This window comes from Diachasmimorpha longicaudata, chromosome 10 (genome assembly GCF_034640455.1).
Source record: "Diachasmimorpha longicaudata isolate KC_UGA_2023 chromosome 10, iyDiaLong2, whole genome shotgun sequence".
In the NCBI taxonomy this organism is placed as follows: domain Eukaryota; kingdom Metazoa; phylum Arthropoda; class Insecta; order Hymenoptera; family Braconidae; genus Diachasmimorpha; species Diachasmimorpha longicaudata.
The window spans coordinates 7557960-7582139 of record NC_087234.1 but is presented as its reverse complement, the minus strand read 5'-3'; the positions used below and the strand labels follow the sequence as shown (position 1 = coordinate 7582139).

The 24180-nt window shown below is 36.3% G+C and overlaps 3 protein-coding genes across 14 annotated transcripts in view; 1 reads left to right on the top strand and 2 right to left on the bottom strand.

Moving 5' to 3' along the window:
• Mbl (muscleblind) overlaps positions 1-13484 on the top strand; it is a 147189-nt gene extending 133705 nt beyond the window's left edge. For 3 of the 7 annotated variants that reach the window (XM_064129365.1, XM_064129370.1, XM_064129366.1), the window contains 3 exons: positions 726-793; positions 5139-5223; positions 5457-13484. In XM_064129365.1, coding sequence (XP_063985435.1) covers positions 726-793; positions 5139-5223; positions 5457-5605 — 302 coding nt within the window. In that variant the 3' untranslated portion in view covers positions 5606-13484. Of the gene's footprint in view, positions 1-719; positions 794-5138; positions 5224-5456 lie in introns of all 7 variants that reach the window. The other 4 variants (XR_010299749.1, XR_010299750.1, XM_064129364.1 and 1 more) reach the window with 3 other exon arrangements.
• Positions 13485-13609: 125 nt separating this feature from the next.
• LOC135166792 (uncharacterized protein KIAA0513) lies at positions 13610-18839 on the bottom strand. Of its 4 annotated transcripts, XM_064129394.1 has the most exons (11): positions 18695-18838; positions 18590-18626; positions 16983-17251; positions 16619-16899; positions 16055-16096; positions 15606-15707; positions 15097-15257; positions 14829-15015; positions 14514-14736; positions 14296-14390; positions 13610-14222 (listed from the first exon to the last, which is right to left on the bottom strand). In XM_064129394.1, exons 3-11 carry the CDS (start codon positions 17246-17248, stop codon positions 14158-14160), a joined length of 1422 nt encoding a protein of 473 aa, XP_063985464.1. In that variant the 5' UTR covers positions 17249-17251; positions 18590-18626; positions 18695-18838; the 3' UTR covers positions 13610-14157. The 4 variants fall into 4 exon arrangements, with proteins under 4 accessions (XP_063985464.1, XP_063985465.1, XP_063985466.1 ...); XM_064129395.1 differs by lacking the exons at positions 18590-18626; positions 18695-18838 and adding an exon at positions 17741-17894; XM_064129396.1 differs by lacking the exons at positions 18590-18626; positions 18695-18838 and adding an exon at positions 17469-17623.
• A 218-nt stretch (positions 18840-19057) lies between these two features.
• Positions 19058-24111, bottom strand: LOC135166778 (ER membrane protein complex subunit 1). 3 transcript variants are annotated; one of them, XM_064129340.1, is made up of 13 exons: positions 23877-24111; positions 23677-23792; positions 23351-23534; positions 23206-23259; positions 22893-23048; positions 22398-22734; positions 22015-22318; positions 21670-21690; positions 20651-21270; positions 20386-20581; positions 19986-20309; positions 19640-19867; positions 19058-19521 (listed from the first exon to the last, which is right to left on the bottom strand). In XM_064129340.1, exons 1-13 carry the CDS (start codon positions 24017-24019, stop codon positions 19361-19363), a joined length of 2844 nt encoding a protein of 947 aa, XP_063985410.1. In that variant the 5' UTR covers positions 24020-24111; the 3' UTR covers positions 19058-19360. The 3 variants fall into 3 exon arrangements, with proteins under 3 accessions (XP_063985410.1, XP_063985411.1, XP_063985412.1); XM_064129341.1 differs by lacking the exon at positions 21670-21690 and having other exon boundaries at positions 23877-24110; XM_064129342.1 differs by lacking the exon at positions 23206-23259 and having other exon boundaries at positions 23877-24110.
• Between the last annotated feature and the right edge of the window lie 69 nt (positions 24112-24180).

Sequence of the window (24180 nt, the reverse complement as noted above, 5' to 3'; positions counted from 1 at the left end):
GCACGTACCACCAATTATATTGCAAAATGGATCTTTCGATTGGTGGAATGAAACCAAAACTGGTACTGTCTCCTGTGGTAACCGCGAAAACACTATTTAACTTTATTATTTTGACTTTTGATACTCTATTCAATAATTGTTTCTCTATTGCGAAAATATTTTTTTTCACCAATCGTTGTCGTATCTGTATCCACATGAAAACCTGATACATTACTGGTTGGATATATTACGTAAATAATTTATATTTGGATATTTTGAAATGCTGGCTTGGTATGTGTGCACTGCGGCCGCATCATCGCCATGCCCGCTCATCACCCCAATAATGGATCGAACTAAATAATCACCCTGGTACATGATTAACGAAAAAAAAAAATACTGAATCAAAATAATCCATCTCATCCATTCGACCAATTGTTCCAATCACTCATCCATCAAATCGCTCTCACAAAAAAAAATTATTTGTTATTACCTCGAACGTTGAATATATTTCCACACGCCTGTCTTTGAAAATTTATTATCGAACATGTACCTGGGTGGCCCGGAGGGAATATTCAACGTGCTCTCCCTTTGATTTGGTGCATTCTGTACTGAATTCGCTATTCGGATGGTAATAAACAAATATATATATATATATATCCACATATATATATTTATGATTAATATACGATAAAAATTGTACGAACACTGCCTCGTTTGCTGCATGTGGATCGCCTTAGCAGCCTTAGCCACTGTCGGGGCCCCTGTGGTCCCTCAAAATGCTCACTGTGTCGTCTACACAGACAGCTGCGGACAGGTAGACTCATTATTGTAACCAGTTTTTATCTACCTCTCGGGTTTGCATTATACGTTATCGCACTGTTAAAAGATTAAAATTTCATGGACAGGAAATAATTAAAAACCAGCAAATATTCAGCTCAATTTGGAAGCTCTAATTAAATTCCCGAATGTTCCATTAAATTTTTAACTTTTAACAGTATTCAATTTTTACCGGAAATAATCAAGAGAAAAAAAATTTACTGCTCTTCCATTCAATGAATTTGTCGAGTAACAAAACGTTGGATAATGCAATCCCGAAATTTTAATGCTGCTAACCTTTAAGGATAAGGAGTGATAAGGACAGTAGTGCTAATAATGGTAAAAAACACTAATTGAATTGAAGTGAGAATTGAGCAAATGTCCTTGTTACTCACTACCCTTGGCTAACACGTAGCTTTTGGGGGCGTCTCCCTCACCGACTGCTCACCGCAACTATAACTGCGAAATAACCACTGCCTTACCTGGTGTTTGTCTATTATCATAATTACGATCGTTATTATACTGCTACTTTGATAGCCCTGATCGTATTATTTACTCTATTACTTATGACCGTATGTGTGTACTCAATGAGAGAAAAAAATACAATTGAATCGTGCACGCTTTATTAATTTTCTATATATTCCCCGTAGAGATATAAAAATTTCCTCCAATTATATTTGATTAATGAAATTATTACTGTGCATAAGTCGCGATGAGTCACTATTATTTACGTATACGTCTTTTATTTACATTGAAACACGCGATTATTTACATCACAAGAGTATTACATTTTCTTTCGGCTTGTGCGATGAATTATCCGAGTGAAGGATTAACCACATGTCACTCAAACCCGCACGCGACAATTGCTGTCATAATTGGTGCAACTTAATATTTATTCATGAGAGGAGAACGCATATGTCAGTCATCGCTTGCCGTAGACAAACGCTTTTTATACGCATTTATATACAAAAGGACTTTCAATCTGTTGAACGTGAAAGTTAGACGTTTATGGAATTGTCGATTTAATTACGAGGGAACATTAAGAATGAATGCTAACTCGCATTATCTGCACGCACATACGATTACTCTCGGCTGCACATTATTCTTTTTTTTATTTTTTCATCTCCAATGAGGGGATGTGTAGCCCGGTCTTACTTATATTGGGGAGACACTCTCTAGCTTTGCCGGTTTTCTTTCCCCCTTCTAACGGTTAATGATCGTTAATTTATTAGTTTAATTTGGTGATAAAGAAAATACAATTGGCTGTGTCGTTATGGTTGCGGAGATCGCAGTTTAATCATAGTGTTGAACTTATTTGCAGTAGAATACATTACATTAATTTGAGAAAGCTTTATGATTTTACCCTCATTCTATCGTTTAAATGCCAAATCCCGCTAACTCTCCGCTGTATCTTGGTTTGTTGCGTGAAACACAATCTTCTGAATTCCTATTTCATTGAATTCCTTCTGTTAGTGGAAACTGAGGAAGTGTGAGTAATGGAGTGGTAAAATTTAGTTGAAAAATCATTTTTCGTCACACTGTACGAAATATTCTGTACTGACTTGTGTGATTGCATTTATTGGCTTCCATCACTGCAACTATTCTTTTTAATAAGTGATAGTTTAACTGATATTTCAATCAATTTACATTTTCTTTGAATATATGATAATTTGGGAAATTCTCCTTTTTTAAGATCCCAAATTCTACCATTTTTTTCCCTAACTAAAAATAAACAATAATTGAAGACGCATAATTTTGGAGTTCATCCCCAATTTATATCCGAGCAATCCTCTGACATCATCATCCACCCCCTATCCCCCTCGTAGCAATCCAAGTAGCGTGTGAATGTGTGTTAAACCCGTGAAAAAAATCTCACGCACACGAACCAATCGGCGATAGTTAGCGCTTGGCGATAAAAAAAATGCTTGGGTGACGTGTGTCAAAGAGGAGCCATTGATTATCATAAATCCTACGAAAAATGCACTTTTCCTACTTTCCTGTAATCCAGAACAGATGATTAACATTGTTCATTTGTCAAAGGGCTTGTTTAATTTAATTGATGAATAATATTGTTTGTAATGAGAGTATCGATAAATGTTAAATTACCGAAATATTGAATTTTTAATGCACAAATTATCACCCAAGCACAAGAGCCCCCTTCTCCCGGGCCCATTATTTGCATGACCAGACTCTGTGTTAGTAGCGAATTATTATATCTATATCACAGTCTATATTAATATAAGATATTTATATAGACATTTGGGTAAATGCAAGACTATTTATTTTTCATTATACGCAACTCTATACCCCAGATATATTTTGACAATATCAATATAGACGAGGATATCCGATAGGATTCGACTATATCTCGTTGCGATATGAGTAACCCGTGTTATTATTATATAATATTTGTTGATAGTTTTGAATACCCGTTTATTGACTACTGCGTTATATTTTTTTTTGCACGCTTAAAGGATGATAAACTACTGGTTTATTTGGAGAATTCCGTGGGAATTCAACGTGGTTTTATTGCCGATTTTTTCTATTGTTGCACATCCAAACAAATTGCTCCTCAATTTTTTTCTGAGCAAAAGAATTCGGCGGAGGAAAAAATTACAAATTATATCTGAAGTGCAATCACAGTAAAAATTGCTATTAAGATCGACAATGGGAAGATTTTTTATCGCGTTGAATTCACATGGAATACCCCATATACATTAAACGCGGTATACATATATACATATATATGTACATCATTAATTTACTTTCACGTATGTCTATTTTTTATTTTTTCGTTCCAAGCGTACCTTTAATAACTACAGTTTATTTATATCGTAGGCTGTTTAATGCTTATTACTCTAACGTTTTTTGCTAACATGAATTATTTCACTCATAAATTGATGTTTAATATGTGAGCTACCGTTCATTTGTATCTCAAAATGGTCACTTTATCTAGCAGAATTATATTCGTGATTATGATTATTTTGTCTCTGGGTCTATTAGATGCGCGTGGTTATCTGTGTGTTTATTTGTTATCACTTCACTCATTTATTCTGAGATGATTATTATTTATCATAATGTTGGTCTTTATTTTTATTTAACGTCTTTATGACATCAAATCGCTTTGAATTAATTGAAATAAATTTCATTCGCTACCGGTGATACATGCATGTATGTTCGTGCGTAATTATTATTTCAAGCATATCGAATACACGAATTCAGAGTATCGGTGGTACACATACTTACAGGTTTTTATGATTGTATATTAATTGTTAGGGGATTATTTGGGAAAATTCGAGCGGTCAACACGGGAATCCCTCGGATCCTATTGCAGTTTCCTCAGCTTTGAAGGGAGATTACTAGCAGTTTCAAATACCACCGGCTATTTATCATTTATTCAGGATTGTTTAAAGGTCTAGAAACAAGTAGATAGTGCAAAAAAAAAATTATTAACAGCGGAAGAGTCGATTAAATTTTTTTTTCAAATTTTCATTCAATGTTCCAGGAAAAAATGTTGAATTCAATTTAATAGAATATTTACAATGCCGATGTATGGGAAATTTCATTGCTCACAACTTTCAAAACTCGTAGTAATCTCCCCTGAATTCCATCGGATTCATTAATTACCCTGGTATTATGGGATTTATTCAAGTCTAGTCAGTGAAAATGGCCCCGTGAAGAGGGCTCTGAGAATTCGCAAATTCATTACCAGTAAAGTCACCAATAAAATGCAGAGCGAAATGATTGAGATATTTTTTGGTGAATTAATTTGCGAATTGATGATCAAAAACCCATTGTAGGGTATTCAAAATTTGGAGAACCAAAGTTAAAAATTTTTCAATTTTAATTACATTATTTTTCTGTCCTCATCCAACAATGGGTTACCCACGAGGCAAGATTAGCTTGCAAATTCATTGGAAAGATGATACAAGCGCCAGGAAAGTCCCCATATTTTTTTTCAAGAAATAAAGAGTATGACGTTCTACTGCAAATTTACGTATACTACAGAATGCACGAGCGGGCGAGGTCGACTACTTAATAAATTGAAATGGAAAAAAGAAGGGTGAAGTATATCGTCGTTCTCTCGTGCATTAATTAGATCTAAGTACCTTTAATATTCACGTACGATCCAATTTGTAGGGCATGTGATGAATACATGCTCTAGGAAACTGGAGAGTCTGAGTGTGGGTGAAGGCGAGAGTGTAGACAGAGTGTGTGCGTGAGTCTTATTACTAAGGTTGTGTCCCACCTAAATATATATTTTTTTGTGTTTTTTTACGTTTACATATTTTGCCGTATACTTAATTAGCGTGAATTACAGAGAGTGGATTGTTTTATTTCAGTTACTGGACACCCTCCCGGTGTGCCAAGATTTTAATCGACAACTTTGCAACCGTCCCGCCTGCAAATTCATCCATCTCCATGACGGTAAATATTGCAAATACAACATTCTGCATATTTACTCATAAATTAACAATTTGTTTTCAGGCAAAAAATCTAAACCGATGGGTTATTCATTGGATCCAATACTATTAAAATGTTGTTGTTGTCATTGTTTTGTACATCCTGAAAAAAAATCTCCATCTCCGACCATTCACCCAAAAATTTGGAACACTTTCCCACATTGCACATTTAATTAAAAAAGAAAATTGACGTTTTAGGAAACGTGGAGGTGGTGGATAACCGCGTGACCGTATGCCGAGACGCGGTGAAAGGCGCCTGCATGCGACCCCAGTGTAAATATTATCACATACCGGTGGCCCTCCCACCAGCACCTCTCATGGCTATCGGCAGTTCCTCGAGCCCCTAAAAATTCCCAAACAAAGGAAAAATCAGTCTCAAAATTAGAGGGACGACCAATGCCGCCGCTGAGAGCAATTCTCCTGCGAGTTTCAAGGTATTCATACTGGAAGAGTAAAAGATCCCCCCAAGCGTCAAAATATTGTGATGAACGAGTGTCATAACTGACGTCATTCATCCTGGTGCTCTTAGAATTTAAAAAAAATGACGATGAATGAGTGTTACTTGTCGAGTGATGAGCGAACGATGAAATGATCTTTCATTTTGACTATTGTATTTTTAATTGCATGCCACAACAGCCGAAAGTCATTGAAAAAAGCCAAAATTCATCGTCCATCGATTAGTTGGACAATAATACGAAAGGGAAATTATCAGAGTAGAAGGAAACCATTCTCGTTCATTTGCAATACGCATTACCTTCTGTGAAAGAATCGAACGAGTGAAATACGAGAGAGAACTAAATCCATTCGAGTCTTTTAAACAGATTCAACCAATTTCAATGGCTTCACTCGGCGTTGATTAGTCTTTCCTGTCCAGCGGGCTCAGTCCCAGACAATGTTGAACCGGCCACTAGGTTAAGCAAACGTGTTTTTTTTCTTTACTTTCGTTTCATCTCATTCGTTTTATTTCCTGCAATTATTCGTACGTGAGATCAAAGTGTTTATGATAACTGTTTCGATCAAGTATTTTCTATAGTTTTTGTTAGAACTGTAATTTTAATTATTTCTAGTATTTTAATAACAGTTACTGCATTATGATGAGTACTCTCATGATTTTGAGATTTTGCAGGGAAGGGGTAATCGCTATACATGAAATTTCTATTGAAATATTTGATGGATAAAATTTTTCGATAGCATAAGCTAAACACTCATAGAATCACTAGAAATACAATCAAATTTTTTTAAAATCATAAGTCATTTGAAACGATTCAAAAAATTCTATTTGGCATTTTATTTACCTCAAATATCGTCTATACGTAAAATTTTCCAAGTGATTACTCCCGCGTATTTTTGTTTTGTTATCTTATGTTCAATTTTCCCAGTGATATTTTCTCAAGCATAACTTGAAAATAAAAATCAACCGGAATATCTCCCAGTTCTGTGTAAACTGAATAACAAATAAACAGTATGGAGGAAACGTGAATGAAATGCAAATAAAAATAAATAAGGGAAAACAACGTGAAAATGACAAAATCCATGCTTCCGGGGATTTTTCCCACTGTTTCACCAGTAATAAAACATGTGCGCGCAATGCAACACCCACCGGGAGGGAGGGTACGTCAGAGGAGCGTTACAAGTGTTATTTCATAACAGATAAAATACAATATAAATATATAAATAAATAAAAAAAGATATATATACATAAATATATTATTTATACAGACAGAGGAGAGATGAACACGTATGAACACACGGCGCTGACTTGTTGGTCAATTCGCGTGTACATAGGTGCGTGTAGGTAAATAAATCGGGAATTCTATCGCGTTAGTAGGCTAGCTAGGGCCAGGTGAGCCATCCTCTAACCCCCTCCATCCCTCGACCTTTGGTGAAATTGAATGATGATCATGATGATGCGTCAATGATGTAGTTTACAAGACTAAACTGAGAGAGTGAGGATTTTTTATACTCGTTACCCACGGTTTAAAATAGCGACGAGAGGTGAATTGAAATTTAAAAAACATAAATTTCAATTATTATATTGTTTGTACTATATGCATGTACAATGAGTGCAATAGCACACATCAAAATATGTATATATGCTATTAAATCATCGGTTTTTAGGAAAAAACTGGTGATATCGTGTAGAGAACAAATTCAATGTACATTATTGGTTCATTGTAACGGAGTAACTAAGGTAACACTTTGAGGATATTGCGATGGTGCACGAGGAGAACGAAAAGGGCAGACATGATTTACAATTTTTTAAAACAAATCTTTGATGACCATTATGTAAAAAATTCGGCAGATATATATTCAGAGAGAGGCTAGTCCCCTCTCCGTCACGGAAATATCGCAGCCATTTATGCGAAATGGATCAAAGCCTTTCTTTTAACAAAGCACCGTTTCATTTCCTTTTTCATTCTCTTGGATCACGTCGTAAAGACCTTAATCTAAACACAACACAACATGAACACCGAAACGCGCCTGAGACCAGTAATTTTTTTTCTGTATAAGTTATCAATATTGATATTTCAATTGTCGAAGAGAAGCCCGATTGAATAATCACAAAGGAAATAGAACAAGAAATCTCAGACAAATTCATTTAATTTGAACAATTGTCTTGTTCGTAACAGTTTAACATGAGTTTGTGAACAGAATTCTATTTCTGATCCATATGAATTGTATAAAACATTTATCAACCGTCCAATAAACAATGCTGGAATCGTCTTCCTGGCAAATGTATCGGGTGACAGTCACAGTTACGACAATGAGAAAATAATATTAAATCGAAACGGATAAATTAAACGTTTGAAACCTAGTCATTGCGCACTATCGCAATCTATTTTTTATTTTTTGAGTCATTCACAATGCTTAGCCGAGTGATTCAACAATTAAAAATGTGGATTATAGTTTAAAATGAATGATTAAGTGATGTGAAAGTTCCTTTACAGCATTTAAACATCAAACGCCACTTTTTATCAGTTACTATGAGAATTGGTATTAAAGGAATGAAAGATTGGATGGAACTATAAATTACTAGTGTAAATAAGTTAGACATCGTGTTGTCAAAACTAAATGATAAAGTGACTAGATGATTTAATATGCAACGTAATGATTTATAGAGCGTACCTACGACGAAAGAAACGTCAGATACACTGTGAAAAAAATATGAAATTTCGGGTTTCGTAAGAATTTCAGTACAATTGCAAATTTTCCGACAGCGAGTAACCATTAATGAAGTGACTATCATAATTGAATAACAATTAAATAATTTAATGGGAGAACAAATTTACCTTAATTTTTTATTTCCGATCTTTCACATGGACAATTTAACTGAAATTTCATGGGAAATTTTTCAACAGTGTATGCTCTCGAGAAACATTTGTGGTAAAACGAAAAATTTATTTAATTTTTTTATTTAATACTCGCGTTCGATAGTTCTCTGACGTTTCACTTCTTATCGAACACCATGACACGAATAAAGAGACGATGCATTTGGCTGTGTAAGCTGGGTAAACGTGGAGGATCGTATTACCACCCAACTCGTTGACTTCTGAAACCTAATGAATCCCAATTAACACTTCAAAATCGTCGATACATCGATAAACAAATTTTGGAATAATTATTACTTTATTTAGTTGAAGTGTAGAAATTGTAGAGGATGCATTATAAAAAAAAGAAGTAAAAGGGAAATTAATAGACGGACGAGTTCCTCCGTACCCCACTCTAGCGTGTAAATAGGATTTATTATTCGTACTATTAATAATAGGAAGTGATGGATATTAGGTAATGTCATTCGCTTCATTATTTCACTTACAGAATCATTCAGTGAACCTGTGAATTCCTATGTGAATACAATTTGAGGTTCAGGAGAATTAGTTACTCCAATTATTTATTTTCATTGTGAGATTTTTTAATTCAGAATACGGATTGTAGGAATATTGACTAGCAACTGATAGAGTAAATCTGACAGATTGTCACATATCTTTCCCTTTAATACCAAGCGCTGTGGATAGTGAAAGAGGCGAGGGGATGGCCATTGCGAGGAGAAAAAATTTTGCAGTTGAGAGAAAATTTGATTTTTCGCGTGAAAACATCCACTGTACTAAAAGAAAAAAGGAGATCTACGGGAAAATTATTTTTTTACCAGTCACGTTTGTCTCGGCATTGTCAGAAATATTTCTTGAAGAATTCGAACTGTCAGCAGAAAAAATATAATTTAATGACGAACGATCAATTTATTTGAGAGCATTACAGAATTTTTGTTGTTGCGACAGAAAATTGAGTTGGCCAATAAATTAACAAAAGCATCTCCTCTATTTTCCGCGATTAAACAATGAAAAGAAAATTAAGTTTATTCATTTCTTCTTTCCATTCTCCGTGGTGACTTTCCCCTGCCCCGATCAACCGAAAATACACCGGTGGCCATACTAAAAATCTCAATTCATTACCCTCCCCCCCCCCAGAAATAAATATCTGGACAACAAGAGATTAAAATCCGAATGTCCCAATTGAAACAAACGGATCCATTGAAGTTTTGAGCTTCCTAACTTGAGTCAAGGGTTTTAGCTGCTGCAGCATAATATGCTATCACAAGGCAGTTTAAGAGATAAAAGTATTCAGAAGTGTAATCTCATCAGTTCGAACGACAGAATATAGCCGAGAGGCCATTATGAATCGTCAATTTCATTTTGTTCTCTTTTTTACTCAATATTCATAGCCTATCGGCGATTTCAGCCGTTCGAGTTCGTTTCGCTGGCGCTTCGAATGTAAAAGAAACAAATAAAAAAAAAAATTATAAAGTATTCGTTGTGAAACCGCTTTTCAACGATCAATCACACATCGAGCGTTGAATTAACAATTGAGTGATAAAAAAACACTGTGCAATGTTTTTTCAACGATCGAGTGGATTGATCTCTATGTGCACGTGTGTACCCAATCCAGCTTCTGCCCGCTGTGCAACTTTTCCGGCTTCGCTGTGAAGAAAAGATGAACAATAATGAAAAAAATAAATAAATAAATAACAATCGCCCCTGGGAGATCAGCTCAGCTCTCACGTAGTTCATAAAAGTTTGAAAAAATAACGAACGATTAACACCGTCCACGGCTTCTTCATTTCTTAAGAAATCTGCATCTCGCAGATTTAGTTGATAGATCTTTGAAAGTGATCAATAGCTGTTAGAATTGAACATATATTTTTTATTTAACTCTACATAAAAATAGTCTAAGAACACTACGATTATTTCGTAACCACTGGCATCCCTCCGGGGCGATTGTTACTGAGATTGAAATGAAAATGAAAAATACAAAAAAAATAATTAAAGAAATTAATGGAGTATTAACATGTAGCTTGCAATTATTGTAACCAATAGCAATGGATAACTTGAATATTTTCACCCTAAGCTATTACTAAATGTAATTAACGTCCATCTGGACTATTTATCGTACATTGGTTCGTGTAAAACATCACATAATAATTTAAAAGAAAAATCGACTACGTTCTGCATTGTAGTGGCTTAGTGACTAAAATCTATATAATATGCTGAAATAAATCGTAAAGAAACTTGACAATTATTACCCAACAGTAACCGTCTTTTGAGGAAAATTTAGAGTAAAAATAAGTAGTCAAAATTATTCCCAGGAACTAACTTCAGTCGTCGTAAAGTTTAACAAATAATTTACTCGAGTGTAAACAGAAAAATCGTCTATTTCTTCATTATGTGCTTCTGCATACGTAAAAATTCTGGTTAAATCCGAACAGTATTTGCGGAGTAGTCAGTTGCAGGGGTAATACTACTTATCACTTGTGACTAGCTTTTAACATATTCCTTTATACGATAGGTAATTGTGACATACGCTTTTGGCAGCTGAATTGCATAAAGCTTGCTCGTCATAGACTATCCCCAAGCGGTTAATGTCCTATGTCCCTCACGCAAACTGCGAAGTTCAATAACATTTTCAATGAATTATATTTTATCATTTTTTAGTTCACTACTGCTCTCTCTCTCTCTCTCTCTTCTCATACCTTTCTCTTTCTCTCGCTCTCTATCTTTCTCTCTCTCTCTCTCTCTCTCTATCGTTTTTCCCTCCCCCCCTTGACTACAAGTTTTTGAAAAAGAAGAATGATAAAAAAATCTAAATTAATAGTTAAACAAACCCTTATGTAAGTAAAAAAAACAACTAACTACTGGAAACCTAAATGAAGAGAAAGCCTAATAATTAAGATTATAAATTTACAAAGATATTTACACTTAAAAAGAAAAAAAAATAAAATGTAAGCGGGAGTCTTCTGTGGCAGCATAATATGTAGATAATTCTAGTACGACATTTAAATTAAATAATTGGGTCGTGAGATGTTGCAGATACCACGTGAATATCGAAATTATCCAATCACTGAGGAATTAAAAATTTCGTGTTTCATCGTGGATATTTGTTCATTGACGATGGTGATGTAATTAATTAACACGTAATCCCCCTTAATATTATACTTTTTACCGGTGGTAGAACTCGAATGCGCAACGACTCGATGATTTATCCTCCAACGAATTGTAAAAATAACGAAGAATGGGCATAAAACGCAGTCTCCAGGCGTTTCATAATACGATAAGACTGACACTGACTAAGTGTTCGAAATGTTTTTAAAATAAAAAAATGATACAAAAATGAAAAAAAAAATTCTCGATCGGGATATCGATTCGACGCGAATTCGGGGGCTGCACCCACCACCGGGCAGTTTGTGATATATTTAGTGAAAGAGGACAGTAAAAAAAATTGAGAAGAAAAAAAAGGTGGAAAAAAACGGTTGTTATTAAGAGTAAAATGAATGACGAGAAAGATACGCCTAGCGATATTACATCCACACTTACACACTACAATTATTATAGTGATATATGAATAAATAATCAGTAATTTGTGTTGCTGAAGAGTGATGAAGGAACAAGTGTAGCAATAAAATTCATCGTGACGATGATTAAAATTTTTTTATTGCAATTTTTCACAGTGGCTGGGGTTCTTCTTTTTTTTCTCAATTTTGTTATGATGATAAACGTAGTTGATGATGATAGAGACAATGAGACGTACGATGATAGAAATAGTCAGCCACTGCCGATGAAGAATTGAATAAAATACGAGTGATATAACGGGAGATGTCTAACATTAATGGAGGATTGAAAAAATGATGACGAAATTTTACAATTAATTGATGAAATACATAACGATGACACTCACATACACTATATATTGTAATATTATTTTTCGAAACTAGTAATGTAATGTAGATTATATTATAATACTGATATTGTAATAATCATTTCGTAATAGACTTAGGAAAGGATGGTGGTTGATGGATTTAAGAGAATAAATTTCAAAGTGGGTCAGATCACAGTGTCAGACTGAATGTCATCGGTTAGTATTTTCGCCGATTTTTTCCAGTATTTCGACTCGAGTTTTTTTTTCAATTTATTATGGGAGTAAACAATCATGAGACATTCAATCTGAGCGCAAGTGAAAAGTGTACTGCCGAAAAAAAAAAATCAAGTGAAAAATAAATTGAACTGCTCCGTTTCTTCCGAAATATCAGAGTCATATATATTTTCCTTTCAATATTTCAATCTCACTGAGCACACAAAGTCATTAGAAGGAACAGTTTTTTTTTCAACTAAAACACAACCACTGGCAGCTGGAAATATCCGTTATGATTTCATCGAGTGAAACTAAAGTCAAAATGAAAAAATCTAAAATTTTATAAAAATGCAATGAAAATTTATTATTTTGTTTAATTAATCGTTTTTTTAATACTCATGGTATGAATGTTTTTACGATTAAATTGTACAAATATGCTGGCATGTTGAAAAAAAAGGAAAGAGGAACCAAATGACGTGAGAAAGAAGAAAAAGAGATGGACATTTTCTCGATTTTGTGCAAGTGAATTTCGAGATATTTTCGAATTCTCATTTTTTCTAGTAAATAATTTGTCATTTGAACGTGGCGTTTTTTATGAAGATAATTCCGGATCACTCTCAGCATTGAGAATTCTCGAGACCCACTTGTGCACGGAGATTTAGATTAACGAATAACGTGGACTGGAAAAATAAAAAAAAAGCAAAAAAACATTGTGATGTCCGTATGATCAAATGTGTTGAGAGATTAAAAAAAATAGGCCCACTGGTTGTGGCCCAACATTTCCGAGTACACTATGAATAATAAACATTATGTAAAAATTTATAACATTACTGAGTTTATTCAATGCCACATCCCCATCCACTATGACTATGAATTCTATCTATGAAAAATTCTGATGAGCATCAGCTAACACTCTGAGGAGCATCAAATAAAATTACAACGGACAACGAAAATACTCTCTTAAATAGATATTTATTATTGTCAATTTTACATTTTGCATAGCAGCTGTAGTGATATGATCGGACGAAATTCATTTTCTTGAATAGCCATAATAAACGAGCCATTACGACTTATTTTCATAACTGCCAAAATAACCGTCGATAATACTCTTTATAATAGTCTCCATTAGGCAGAAAATTTAACGGAAGATTAATCAATTGAAGGTAATTGTTATAAATAACAATGAAAAATAATTTCTGCTGCACAATATCTTATTGTGAATTATAATCATTGGATATTATTCAATAGAAATTTCCCCTCTCGTTTTCTGGAAATAATTGAAGCTCTCACAACGCAGTTTCAACTAAATTCGCAGCAGATCGCTAATTCTCGGGCTAGTTAATTGATGAAACACTCCACTCGACATTATTATCGTTAATTCTACCATCACTGGCAATCAGTCTGATCCGTTACCGTTTTGGAAGGCGATTTTCGGAGTCTCATAATCATCTTGATGATCATTTATTGTATTTTGATAATTCACTCGTCTGTTTGTAACTCACTATCTCCAGGGCTCTGATTCATCGAACATATGCATTATATTGTCGCGCAGCATTTTTTCTTGATCTGGAAGCAACCGAGGAATGAATAAAAGATCAATATACATATTTTTAGAATATAATGCGTTGAGTTCGTTTACCTGGGGTTAAATTAGCTATTACACATTGTTTGCGAAGGAATTCCAAGCAGAGACTTCTTGCCAGGCCAAAGGCATGCATGTTACACGTGAAGGTGCTAGAAAATAATATTTAATTTTCATTTATTATTAAATTGTCCCCATAGAAAAAAAGGACAACTCATTTTGAAAAGACCTGTCGGTGAAAAATTATCAGAGAAAAAATGGTGAAACTTTTTTACCCAAGTTGTCCAAAGACAATATTCGCCTGGAACTTGCGATCCTCAGCAGCTAAGGCTTCTTGATCCAGAGTTTTGGATCTCGATGGGACTGGCCTCATGGCCCTCTCACATTGGACAGCATCGAAAAATGCAGCTGTCCAAAACCTCATGGAGGACCAGATCGGTTGTACCCTGAGATGAGTGTAGAGATACTCCCTGTACGGTTCCAGACCTGGAACCTCCACTGCAAGCACATCAATTAAAAAAGCAATAACCCCCCAACTCCCTTTGTCCTCTATTCAACGAGGAAAATAAATTGAAGGATATTCTTCATACCTTTATGATAAAATGTGAAACACATATTCATGAGGCTCTTTGCTGGTGCAAAGTCATCAGCTTCATGGCACTCGAAGAGTGCCAGTGCAAAGTGCTGAGCCAAAGAGTAAAAGGATGCCTCGGTGACACAGGCACGTGCTCGTCTTGCATTCACCACTCTTGCAAACCAAATTCTACCGGACTCCGTCTGTTTAGGTAGAAACATAACGAGTTATTGAATATTTTTATTGATTTATTATGCTTTGCCAAGAGTCATCTGCATACATACGAGAACCATCTGGCCAAAGTTTGCTTTTTGCTCCTGATCGATTGTATCAGGTGCGTCAAAAAGAAGGGGCACAAAGGTTTTCATAAAATCTGCGGCCGCCTCTTCTGATTGACTGTCAGCCGACAAACTCGATGCCCATGATTGAACTGATCCAGAGGAGCCTGTCAGGGCCATGACAAATATTTGATGTTTATATTTATTTACGTGTCACCGGCGAAATATCTAGATTTTTATCGGCGATTTTTTATTTTTCTATGCATTCTCCATTCCCGGCACACGTCATGGAGGGTTTTATCGAGTCACGATTCTACTGAAATTTCTATTAATTTAATTGGAAACTCACTGTTTGAATTTCAGGGAGTTTCGGTAGAGTTATCAGTTGATATTTTTCAAGTCAAGTTTTCAAAGATTTTTCATTCATTTTTTTATCTTTATTTTTTTCATCAAGTATAAATGAACTTGATCTCACACTCGGTCATTCTAGCCCTTTTTAAATGTTCATAAAATACCTGATCTCTCCCACATCCTACGACCATCCATATTCGAATCTAAACTCGTACTAGGCCCATATCCATCCAGATCACTAGCCGATCCACTACTACACGGAATATCTATAATAACACCATTGGTAAGTCATTATCACTGACAAATAACTATGAAAGTGGTTCTAGAAGCACATCAATTTTCTATCTCAACTACAATAGACAGTCCAGACAATTCTACCAAACAATAAGCAATACATCAGTACTCCACTGACATAAAGCCAGAACTTTGTTGACAGGAACTTTACAATTCCACATTACCAAGTGGATACCATTCTCCAAGAATTATCATTGCAGGGTACATTTAACTAATAAATAAGTGGGTGAACACTGATGCAAATAAAGACACAGGGATCTGGCAACTCACACGTTGTAATTAAGACATTAATCATTTCATTTTTCAGTTATTAATTTACCTAAACAAAAAACGACCGTCTCATAGCGATCTGGAGCCCTTGCTTTTAGTGGAAAAAGAAAATTTTGAGAATTGTTTTTTTTAATAAACGATTGTTCAGGGGAGGCTCACCCGAAAAAAAATATTTACATTTTTCGAGAAGGATAAACAAAAGTACTTTTTGACGTAAATGTAAAAAAACAAATCTAAAGGAAGATAAATTTTGACATTTCCGTCGAATTGATAAAATGACACAGAGTGTTAGAAGACGACGGTCAATGTAGTCATATGTCAGCGAATGCCATAATATTTGAAATTATGTCAGACTTCGAAGGTCATAATTTGTCAAATTCAAATTTCCACCTGCAGAAAGATCTTGTCAATAAACGTCGTAACCCAATAGGCTATGATGAATGTCTACACAAGGTCTTGTCCGCAAAATAGTACCTCCATTTATTTTTCTCCGAAAACAGTTTTAGTTTTTGGGGGTGACCCATCCCCTAATCAGCAAATCAAAATTACTTATAACGAGATACAAATATTTAGACATGTATTGATGCAGTATTCTACTGGCGACAGTTCTCACCGGTTTTGTAGTTAAGTTTTTCGAAGGGATCGGGACCAGTGGCCTTGATATCTTTTTCCTGAAGAGGTTCAATGCTCTCCACACTAGACCTATCAGGGCTGATCTCCTCGTCAGTCTTCACGTCAGGTTTATGAACAATTGGAGCTCTGGAAGACGCAATTTCTTCGTACGTCATTCCTGGTGGGAATTTACGATTGTTTCGGGAGTATTCGGGGCACATTTGGCGCTGAAGCTTGTGCCTAGCCATTACCTCGTAGTCTTCGTAGGAATATCCACTGAAACTTTATCAAAAGATCATGATTGAGATTTTTTAAATATATAAAAATCATCTGAATTCGCCCCATGAGGGGCGATAACATGTTACCGAGGCAGGCGAAGCTTCCTTCTGGCAACACCATCGACCTGATCCTTTCCTAAGTCATTTCCCGCGGGGGAGGGTGGTGAGGATGGGGTCGTGATGTCGCTCTCCTCGAAGCTGCTGCTGATGGCCGAACCGATTCGGTTTCCCAGGCCCTGAAGGTACTCACCACCACCTCCGAGTGCTGTACGCATCGATTTTAGGGCACCTCGGGTCTTTCCCATCAATGAACCGCCGTTTGTGGATGGCAAGGGAGTGGTTACGTCAACCATGTTCTAGGAGAGACAATATTATTTGAAAATCAATTGTTTGACTTTCAAAATTGTTATCAAATGTAATAAAAGGGAATTCATTCCAAAAGTTGAATAACAATTCATTATCTCCATGTACTAATTATTTTGAAACAGTAGAATAGTTATTAATTCTTCATGATAACACTTGGTAAGGATTTTCTTAACATTTGAATCTTCAAAATTCAAACTATACTCATACTCTGACGATCTTTCATAACGAGGCGAATCTAGAAAGCCAAGTTGTCCTCGAAACCATATCGCGCGTATTTCAGTGGCCTATCTGCTGACCGGTACAATTCTCAAGGCAACACAACGATAAGCAATTTAAACCACATTGTCAATGTGCATGGACACCATTCAATGACCATTCGCAATTGCTCAATATACATTAAAAAATTTGATATCGGATCTGCATCGACGTCGTGAAAAAGAAACAATCATTTAAAAATAATTCAGCATAATTAAACGAACCTACTATCAGCCGAGTAGTTAATTTTGTATTCCTGTCTCCCTGGTGTAATGATATAACCAGGACTGGCGAATGGTAGCATGTAATAGACAACTTAAAATACTTTTTCAAATGATGAAAAACATGGAAATGAACAGATAGTACTAGTACGTCTTGCAGAATGAAAAATCACTGAAAAACTACTCAACAGAAGTAACCGAAACCTACAATCAGTCCAACAGTTAGTGCTCCACTCCCGTTTTCCTGTTGTTTTGATACGACCGGAACCGGCGACGACCATCAGTGAATGACTGGATGAAAAAAAAAATTATAGAAGCAAAAACCGCCTGGGAAATTGCATTTACAGCTTCAACGAGGGGAAATCTCTTTCCCAACAGCTGGAGAGATCTGCCAACGAGGCAGACATACTTTAGCATATGCGAGCATCGTCGAAAAACCGATGCAAAGAATCCCATAGACACAAAATTGTCCGCAATTCCCGATGCGTCTGAATAGATTTGAGGCAATCAATCTTCCCCAGTTGGTCATTTAACGTGAGAAAATAGACGGATGTCATCCATTGTCGCGAGATGACAATGAATACCTGAATGGAACACCTGTAACCGGTGATTTTATCTAGTATATTGATTGACGAGTTATATTCTTCGCATCGGACAGCATTCACGGCTCCACTTAGTTATAAATCAATTAACTTTGGAAAAACAAATGTAGGTCAAAGTGAGTGATTGGTTTCGATGTTTGGAGAATCAATTGATGACTCGAAAAAATTAATAATCTCAAATAATAAGTAGAGCTCATATTCCAACAGATAATTATACAAATAATAAAAGGAAATTTGAATATTTTCGTACCTGATGTTTTCCGTATTGCAACGAATGAACACCCCTTCTGTCATCAAAACAGTCCACTCAATCAATACAAACGATCACTCGGAAAAATGAATAATCATCGGTTACCACATCAATTTTATTTTTTTTTTCCTGCAAATCCTGTCTACTGCTTTCCTCAAAGACCGCGCAATGACAGCTAGCACGTGACAATGTTGCAGGTCTGCGCAGTCACAGAGTTAAATCGATACTGCAAAGTCACCCGCATACGTGCTAGACCAACATTCCGGTTTAAATCCGGCTGTTGCATAAAATTCATATCCACAACTGCAACTGCACCTGTTCCTCGTCAGGGGTCAGCAAAAATCATACAATTTAAATAGCGTTCCGCGGATTGCAGAGCTGAGGCCTTAATCAATCGAGTGCAGGTTTTCAATTTTATTTTACGAAAAAGCGGAAGAGGCTAAGCAATAGACTAAGCAATTCCGAATGTTTGTTTGATTTTGAATTTATTTTGGTATCAGCACGCCTCGTTTTCACTCACTCATTACATGGTATATCATTTCCATTTAGAAACTACGTGTTGTTTATAAAAACAGTTTGAGAGTAATTGATTCTATTTTGTAAGTGTTTACGTAAATCAATGGCATTGTTAAGATTAATTTACATATTGACAATGTTTAATTTACAAAAGGGTGGGTGATGTGGCCTTTATAAGTTAAAAATTCTAGCACACAAGGGTGAAAATTAATTGAATGAAAGAGGATATTTTTTTGGGGGCGACTGTTCATCGATTCATTTCCACGCCTGCTTCTGTGCTTTTTGCGATGCCAACTTTTTCGTTACGTACGATGAGATCAAGAGTACTGCAAGGACTATGACGATGAGATAGTAATCAAAGTCTTCCTTCAGAACGTCAAAGGTCTTCGACGGGGCAACTCTTGTGTAGAATAAATCTGAAATTGAATTAGAATTCAAAGGAATCCATCAAATTAATTGTAAAAAATTTAGATGTAGTAGTTGCTATATTAACAAAAGCCATGCCAAGGGAGTTTTAATAAGACAGATAATTACCAAGACCATGTGCAAAAATTAAACAGGTACTTTCAAGGCCACTGGGACTCGTGTAAATTCCGGATACCCTGAATACACTTTGGTTGTAGTTGATAATGGCATCCATATGAATTGGTATCTCTGGCATGTAGGGAATTACACCCTCTTCTCGCGATTCAGGATTGGTAGGTCGTCTCGGATCTAGCATCATCCAGGGTAACTCCAAGATGCCACCATTAGCCAGAGCCACTGTAAATAAAATTTTAAGAAGCAATAAAACTCAAGCCGCCAAATGCCAGATGAATTAATGAATCCGATTTTTTTTCCTCCGTCATCATGATTTTTTATATTTATAAAAATTGTGTACCTAGAATATGTTTGCTCGTTATTCCCTTCTCCGTGATAGTTTCCGTCATTGATTCAATGGACGCTGGAAATATAAATGCTTGTCGTTCTACCATAGGTAGTCGTGTTGTTGTTAATGATGAGAACACAGTGGTATTACTCTGAACTTTTCCCTCGTAAAGCTCTAATGTTGCTATTTCAGTTCTACGACTCTTGTCATTATAATAACTATAAACGAGCCAGTTCTCAGAGTGAACTATGTGGATAGGTCCACGTACTCGTTTGTGGACAATAGAAAATATCATTGCTCCTGAGACGACATCCAAGAGGTATAATGTTATAGTATCTGTGAATGAAGAAAACAAAAAAAGTTGGAAAAAATCCGAATAAATTTTCTGCCATTTCGATGGAAAATTACTTACTCTTGAGAGTGCTACCAACACCCTGGGTAACAACGGCCACTAAATTTGGATTAATATATTTATAGAGTACTGATCGGTCACCCAGAACACGTCCCTGGGAGTGAACACGCTCGATTGGATTTTTCGACACGACGTGGGTGATTTTTTGATTTTTAGGGGCTAGAACTAGCTCCCAAACTTTGTGAGCTATCAATTCCTGCAAAAAAATGTATTAGAAATGCAATTAAATGTCACATCATTATTTTCTGCACTTCCTCCTACATACCTCAGGTGTACTATACCCAAGAGAAAATCCAGCGACAATTCCCGTACCAGCATCAGCAGTGAACAAATAAGTGCTCTTGCCACTGGCAGCGGCAACAGCAGTTGCATTCTCAGGAAACACATGGACCTTATCCCTGGTATCTAGGAGTAGAATAGCCCTAAGGAAATCCTCAGTAGCATCATGGAGCAGCATGGACTGTTTCACCTTGTAGTCGAGCTTCACCAGTCCATCCAGGGGCTGCCCAGTGATGGGATTGAACGTATAAATGACTCCATCCCCCGTGTTCTTGTCAGTTGATAGCAGAGCACATTGTGGAGGATAGGGGAAGTGTCTGCTGCCTCTTTGGACGTACAATATCAGTGGTGTCGACTCCTTCCCCTCAGTTGCCATGTCCTGAATCCTCAACTGCCAGATGATCTCTCCCTTTTTCGACTCAATACCGAATAATTTACCCGCCGATGTCACTACGACGATCATCTTGTGAAGGCCAAATTTATCTCTCACCAGATCCGCTCTCTGGCTCGATGCCTGTGGAGTGACACCGAACGAGGACTGAAGGAACGATTTGAGTTGATTAAACTGGGCTGTCACTCTCCGCGTCATCATCCCCACGACATCCCCTGTAAAAAATTGAAAACATTCCGATTAAACGAATTAAAATTAAATATAAAAATCAAGAATTGTTTGCAATTCATTCTATAACTACAAAATAAATATTATTCGGTAAATTCCATGCGAATGAGATTGTTAACTGCATTTTAAACGATCCTAAGAATTGTTTTTCGAATTAATGGGCAAAGGATGCGAAAGAAATATTCACCAATCGCTGAATTTCTACGGATTGAATAGATCCTCATGCTTTGCTCAACTCCAACGCCATGCATTTCATTTCATTTTTTACATCGAATAATAAATTTTCAACGGCATGGAGCAACAGTTATCTAGCTATCGAAGCCCAATCTGATCTAAACAAAATGAGATAAATCTCCAAACCAGCCTATCCTGCAACAACTACTTACATGAACTGTCTATATCGATACCTGCCAGCAGCCATTCACAAAAGAAACTTCATTAATATAATTTTTCAATTAGTTCATACACTTTTCAGACGATACATTTCGTTATTGTCATCGATCGATTTAAATCAAATAAACCCCAAATGTGTTTACCATTTCATAATACTATTGTAATTTATTCTATCAAGAGAGAAGACACTGAAAACTTTGATTATTAATTATGAGAAATGAAAATTCGAGAAGTGGGACCATGCACATTGTTAGAGCATCGCGATAGATCCATGGTCATTGCTGAAAATTCTCATCGACTGATGAAATATGGACAATAGATAAAGGTTGATGACTCACTTTCTTTTTGATCGAATTCTGTCTCAATTGTCTGATCGCGGTCCGACATGGGGAGCTCCATCATTTCGACGATGCTGATGCTGGCCAGTGCCTCTTCCCTGGACCAGACTAGTTTATTGTGCTGAAGAAGGGCTACTCCATCGTCTTCGGAGCTCGTCAAGTGGCGGCAAATCACGCCCTTTGGCGTTTTCGGGCAGATTGAAGCTTTTATGGTCGGGGAAAGGAGGGCACTGTGCGATATTGATGCTGACAGTTCTGGCATTGGGGTCGAGTCCAGTAAAGTTGATGCTTTGATTTCTGTCACCTGTAAGAATCCGGGAAATTCAGGTAAATGTAGCCCTGAACTTGAAATAAAGAGTGAAATAATTATCTTGCTCAATTACCCCCTTGCGATAAGTAGTTTCCAAAAGTACTTTCTCCTCATCAACATTCGTGATATAAAGTCTCACATCGCCGTCGATATCTCTTGGAATGATTTTCGGTGTATCACCAGGTATCATGATACGTTTTCGGTGGTCTCCCTTAGCAGTTACTGATAATACTGATTCATCTCCTGGTACTGCCTCCAGAGTGAATGGGCCCTGGGCACCAGCCCCAAATATGTTGTTACTGGTTACTGAATGTGGCTGTTCATTCGTGTCAAATAGGTTCACCAGAAAGAGAATTGCAAGGGATGTGTCACTTTTGAGGCAGGCTAAATATGGTGCTGTCAATACACATCTGAATAATAAATAAGAGTGATTTTGGATAATTAGTCAATTATTATTTCAATCTTCGAGAAAATACTGAATAATTTTCACCAATAAACAAACAGACCATTAAATTTTATATTCAAAAAGGTTCGGATTATTTCAACTATTCTATCTCCGGGCACTTACTTTGTTTCTGCTGTTATAAATGGCGCTGACACCTTCCTCGTCTTCAACTTCTCCCCAGTTTTACTATCATAGGATGTCACCTCAACTCCACTACTGTATATCGGCAGAATATGATGAAGAGTACCATCTTTAATGTGCCATTTAACATCCTCCAACCTGCCCAAACAAGTCCACAATCAGAAATATTTCGTAAAAAAATTATTTTTTAAATCAAAGGCATCGTTCATGTGATGCTTTGGATAGATATTAATTCATCAACAAAACACATAGTGTAAGAAATATACATGTGCTGTCATGGAATTTTATAGAAAACCTTTCAGCAGAATATAATCCAACAGTGGAAAATGATAGGAATGGGGTGTCTAGTCTGAAAAATCAATAAATCGCATTTCCAGAATGAAATTATCGTGACAGGCGAATAGATATTCACAGGGAATTATTGCCGTAAAAGATCTTACTGCTCGGGATTCTGCTCAGCCACCGGCCACTCGTTGAGGATATGTCCAGCAGTTAGATCCCAGACCCGAACGATCGCTGGTACTCCACCGCTGACTGTTATCAAGTCTCCATCTCCTCCGCCACTCAAGGAACGGATTCGTCCGGCGCAACCTCGTTCCAAAACTCTCCTCCATATTATTTGCCCTGTGAAGAACATGAAGCAAATCATAAACCGAATTTTCTTCATCAATGTTCAGAAAGAAAAAAAAAGGGCCAAAATGTTCAATGTATTCCCCCTAGTGATGCTCCGACCCCATAGTCCAATGAACATTAATTACTGACTTACCTGATTTCAAATTGAGAGCTGCAAGGACATTTTCCTCGGTGGCAACAATTATCTTCTTGGCAGTCGATACTGTATCAAAACTAGCAAATTTGATTCTCCCTACGTAATTCTGTTTCCTGTGGGTCATTATCATGAATTAATTAATATCAAATTATCCTCGCTTGTGTGAGGGCGAGTTGTAAGGGGAATGAGAAACTCACCAATCGAATTTACCAACTTGATCCTCGTAAAGACACAACGACAGATTGAACAGTGAAAAGAGGATAATAAAATACTGAATAAATTGTCCATCCGCGATAAACCGGTGGATATTTGCCTTGAAAGTCCACACGAACAGTGCCATGATTAACAGCTATATCATCATTGTCAACTGAATTGGGTTAGGGTTGAACTGACGATGGACTCGCGAGAGTTGTCCGGTCGCACTTCATGGAAATGGCTCCGATACTTCGTGACGAACACACGACGTAGATAATCTATGATACAGAGAGGCGTTGTTGAGCC